General features: G+C 38.1%; 1 protein-coding gene across 1 annotated transcript; it reads right to left on the reverse strand.

The window, feature by feature from the left end:
• Nucleotides 1-436: 436 nt before the first annotated feature.
• On the reverse strand, nucleotides 437-1,177 carry LOC121874154 (putative nuclease HARBI1). Its single transcript, XM_042378125.1, has one exon. It carries the CDS (start codon nucleotides 1,175-1,177, stop codon nucleotides 437-439), a length of 741 nt encoding a protein of 246 aa, XP_042234059.1.
• Nucleotides 1,178-5,516: the final 4,339 nt, after the last annotated feature.

The following is a 5,516-nucleotide window of genomic DNA, read 5'->3' on the forward strand; positions in this document are numbered from 1 at the left end:
TCCTTGGAAAGAATTCAGAGGAGAATGACAAGACTAATCCCGGGCATTCGGAACCTTGAGTATAGAGACAGGTTAAAGCATCTTAATTTGCACTCCCTTGAGAGACGTAGAGCGAGGGCGACCTGATAGAGGTGTATAAGTGGAAGGCAGGGCTAAACAAAAGGGACATTACAAAGGTACTCAAATTATCCAACCAGGAGCGAACTCGTAACAATGGTTTTAAATTAGACAAATTTAGATTTAGGCGTGAAATAGGTAAACACTGGTTTGGAAACAGAGTAGTGGATGAATGGAACAAGTTACCAAATATCATCATTAACTCGAATACGCTGAATTGCTTCAAACATAGGTTGGATGCTCATATGAGCAATAGGGGTTGGGTGTAAACGGGACTGCCCAGTATGAGCCAATAGGCCCGCTGCAGTTTCCTCCATTCTTATGTTCTTATGTTCTCCACTATATACTCCCTCCGTGCTTGACCTTCATGATTTCCATATCTGACCATTTCTTCTGGGTCGTCAGGGTCTTCGAAATGCATGTCTTCTATGTCCAGTGGAAGTCCAGAAATCAAAGCAATATTATGGAGAACTGCACATGCATTTATAATATTTTGGGTAGTACACAGCTTTGATCTTACATGTTGCAAGACAGCAAATCGCCTCTTCCACACTCCAAATGTCCTTTCAATTGTAGCTCTTGTTTTGATATGAGATCTGTTATATTTCCTCTGCTTTTCTTCAGATGGATTATGGATTGGAGTGAGTATGTATGGACGCAATGCATATCCACTATCACCAAGGAGAAAGCCTTGATAATCACCGGCCTGCAGACTGTCACAAAGTCTTGAAGTTGAGAAAATGCGGGAGTCGTGAGCACTGCCTGGCCAGTTTACGACAAGGTTTGTAAATTTCATGTGTGCATCACATACGGCCATGACATTAATGGAGAAGAAATTCTTTCTACACCTGTAGAGTTCAGGATTTGGCTCTCCAGGGCTCCTGATTGGAATGTGAGTCCCATCTACACAGCCTATTACACCTGGCATTCCAGTAGAGGCAAATTCCTGCATGAACTCTTCTTCTTGTCCAGGTAAGGGGAATTTAATATAGTCTCTTGCAAGAGTGACAATGGCAGCAGAAACATCCCGGACACATTTGCTAACACTTGGTTGATACATGTTTGAACAGTCTCCCAAAATTATTTGAAAATTTCCTGTAGCCATATATCTCATGGCAACCAGTAGCTGTAAACCTGGAGGAATTGGAATGCTTGAAAGGAAAGAGAGAAAATAAATGATACTACCTTATATACTATTCCTCGTAATGTCTTAGGGAATTAGCACTCACAGGGAAAAAAATTATGCTGTACAGTACTGTTTGTTTAAATTGAACCTCATCCCCCTCTCACTAAAAACATACAGTTGGGTCTCGATTTACGCTGTTTTCGTTTACGATTTTGGTCATTTACGCCATCTCCCGCCTAACCCAGATTTTTTCAAACCTACCATAACCTAACGTAAGGGTTAAACCTTGACTTTTCTTTTACCTGGTACAGTATATTATTCTCTTATTGATATTTCTCTTCTAATTTATGTGTGTGTGCATACCATCATAAAGTTAAGATACAAATTATACTACAATGTAGGTATTGTGTCTGAAAAAGTGGAGTTTGGGAGTCGGCCCAGTCTCTATTTCAATTAATCCCATATGTTCTGTTATTTCATTTAAGCGTTTCTCGTTTTACTCGCTACTCCGCGGGTTCAATTGACCGCGTAAATGAAGACCCAACTGTATTTCATATTTCATGATCATGACATTTATCAAGCTGTTCCTCAAGCATCTGATGAGCACTAATATACTGTATTGAAATAATAAATAATTGATAACCTCTACGGCTCGGTGACATCGGGAGAAGATGTCTGATTTTTGTAAGCATCTCCCTGGTGCTGTCCTTCGACAATCTGTAGCGCTGAATAAATTCCTTTTCATTATAATGCTGAAAAGGATCTCGTCTTACATGAAATCGTCGCTTCCTCATATTATCTAGCAGACTTAACATCCTTATTTCTTCGAGTTCATCAAAGTCTTGTCTGTACCTGTAGGTCTGCATGCTGTAAAATCATAACATTATCATTTTATTTATTTGTTCATAATTAAAAAATTTAAAAAAAATTTATTTCTAGGACAACTGACCCCTTCACAATTGCCCCACATTACCAGTGAATAACTGGCACAAAATATGGATCTAACCTATTTTTAACTTTAAAAAAAAAAACTAACCTAACCTCACTTTAACTTAATCTAATCGAATTTAAACTTAACCTTACTTAACCTTACCCAATTTTAACTTAACCTAACTTAACATAACCTAACAAAATATTAAATATGACTGATCCACATTTTTTTTCAATTAATCAATGTTTTTATAGAAATCTGTAAGTGTTGCTGATTGAATACCATCATACAGATGGCAAAGTTAAACTGATCTCTCATCCCAGGGCAGTGGGGGCCCCTGCCTTGCATTGTACACACTTCAAATTGCATTGAAATTTCTTAAGAGCAAAACTACGTCAAGTTGTTCAATTGTCACTCCCAAACTGTCTACTGTGCTGTGTCCTTTTCTGATATTGTTTAGAATATAGCTAAAAATGTAGTTATACTTAGATGAATGAAAATATCAATTGTAAAAATTAAAAGTAAATAGATTTTTTTAACCAAAGAGTGGTGTTGTGTGTATCATTAAAACTGTGATGTAGCCGAGTATTGCAGAATTTTAGAGCAAATTATTTGTATTGATAGTAAGCTGTACTTATTCTTTATTTTATTAGTGACAGTAAATATTTAAGTTAAAGAATAAAGAAAATGAAATCTAATGCTTACTTATGTCGTCATATTTCTGCCTGACACACACAAGACATTGTAGATCGTAAACCTTAGCTTATATCTTGTTGAAAATAAATATTAACGTTTATACTAAACTCTATTACAGGACCAAAAACTGTGATATTTTCCTTGCTAACTCAAGATAGAGTGAGCTCACTTGGCTTGCCTCATTCCGGAAAACATAAGTGAATTTCGCGGTTCAGATGGTTGAAATTTTATTACTACTACGACAAAAATATTGTATGAATGAATAAAGATAAGAAACATACCTTAAATGATAACAGAAGTAATTGTTAATTGAAGATGAGGCTCACAGCACAGACAGCAGTCTTCATCGAAGTCGGAGCTGTGATGTCAACATTCCAATAATGTTTCAAGTTCATAACAGTGTTATCAAAGTTCGTTTATCCGTAATAACACTTCTTTTAATTGTTCTTATCCAAAAAATAATATAATTCGACGTAGACAGCTGTAATATGAAGTACTGGAAGAACTTTCATAAAATATAATGATGATTATTATTTGTCATAAGGCAGCTATCGGGTGGGGGTAGCCACCCGATGTTGTTTCCAACATTTCAGGGATATGCGTATGGTTCCCTTCCGATACCTCGTTTATTGGGATGACTATTAATAGACCAGCACGAACACTATCAATTGGCATTGTGCTTCGTAATGACTATCAATCCGGCCCTATGTCAAACGGACGGTCTGGTGTAGGATATTGTAGAATCAGTGCCGGTGAACTTGTAGTACCCTTATGTTGAGCACATGCCAAACACTTAGCAATGTGTAATTCTATATATTTCTTCATTGTGTTCCAGAAATACTTATTTTTTACTTCCGCCAAGCACTTGTCACGTCCTTGGTGACCTGCCTGTGGAACATCATGGAACAACGTTATAATCGTTCCACACAACGTGTGAGGTACGACTATTTGAGAAACAATACCCTCTGGCGTCTTTTTCGATCTATGGAGTATGTTATGTCGTAATTCAAACTGACTTAAGGGAAGAATTAATTTGGGGAGTTTAACATCCTCTCCCGATTCTAGAGCAAAAATGTCTGCTGACCATAACGGGTCACGTCGTTGTTCATCCTCCAGTTGCGAAAGAGTGAACGTTGATACAGGCATTACTGGTGCTATATTTCTTGACAAAGCGTCGGCGACAACATTCGCCCTTCCCGGTAAATACCTGAACTCGGGGTCAAATTCCTGAATTGTCATACTAGTAGGTGTCTGTACTAATGGGTGTCTGTACTAATGGGTGTCTGTACTAATGGGTGTCTGTACTAATGGGTGTCTGTATTAATGGGTGTCTGTACTAATGGATATCTGTACTAATGGGTGCCTGTACTAATGGGTGCCTGTACTAATGGGTGTCTATTAATGGGTGTCTGTACTAATGGATATCTGTACTAATGGGTGTCTGTACTAATGGGTGTCTGTACTAATGGGTGTCTGTATTAATGGGTGTCTGTATTAATGGGTGTCTGTACTAATGGGTGTCTGTACTAATGGGTGTCTGTACTAATGGATATCTGTACTAATGGGTGCCTGTACTAATGGGTGCCTGTACTAATGGGTATCTGTATTAATGGGTGTCTGTACTAATGGATATCTGTACTAATGGGTGCCTGTACTAATGGGTGCCTGTACTAATGGGTGTCTGTATTAATGGGTGTCTGTACTAATGGATATCTGTACTAATGTCTGTACTAATGGGTGTCTGTACTAATGGGTGTCTGTATTAATGGGTGTCTGTACTAATGGGTGTCTGTACTAATGGGCGGTTCTAATGGGTGTCTGTATTAATGGGTGTCTGTACTAACGGGTGTCTGTATTAATTGTATAATGGGTGTCTGTACTAATGGGTGTCTGTACTAATGGGTGTCTGTATTAATGTCTGTACTAATGGATATCTGTACTAATGGGTGCCTGTACTAAGTGTCTGTACTAATGGGTGTCTGTACTAATGTATGTACTAATGGGTGTCTGTAATAATGGGTGTCTGTACTAATAAAGCTATGTACTAATGGGTGTTTGTATTAATGGGCGTCTAATAATGGGTGTCTGTACTAATGGATATCTGTACTAATGGGTGTCTGTACTAATGGATATCTGTACTAATGGGTATCTAATAATGGGTGCCTGTACTACTGGATGTCTGTACTAATGGATATCTGTACTAATGGGTGTCTAATTATGGGTGTCTGTACTAATGGGTGTCTGTACTACTGGGTGTCTGTACTAATGGGTGTCTGTACTAATGGGTGTCTGTACTAATGGATATCTGTACTAATGGGTGTCTGTACTAATGGGTGTCTAATAATGGGTGTCTATACTACTGGGTGTCTGTACTAATGGAACTATGTACTAATGGATTCCTGTTCTAAAGGGTTGCTGTCATATCCTAATCTAACGTAACCTAACTTAACTTAACCTAACCTAACCTAACCTAACCTAACCTAACCTAACTTAACCTAACTTAACCTAACTTAACTTAACCTAGCCCTAAAGAATCGAGCCCAATCACATGCCTGTCATTACATGTGATCTGCAAGCTGAATAATAAAGGTTGGATCAGCTTAGTGGTCTTTCATTAAGATTCAAGCTTACATGACCAGTCAGCAC

Source organism: Homarus americanus, unplaced genomic scaffold, assembly GCF_018991925.1.
Source record: "Homarus americanus isolate GMGI-L3 unplaced genomic scaffold, GMGI_Hamer_2.0 scaffold49667, whole genome shotgun sequence".
In the NCBI taxonomy this organism is placed as follows: domain Eukaryota; kingdom Metazoa; phylum Arthropoda; class Malacostraca; order Decapoda; family Nephropidae; genus Homarus; species Homarus americanus.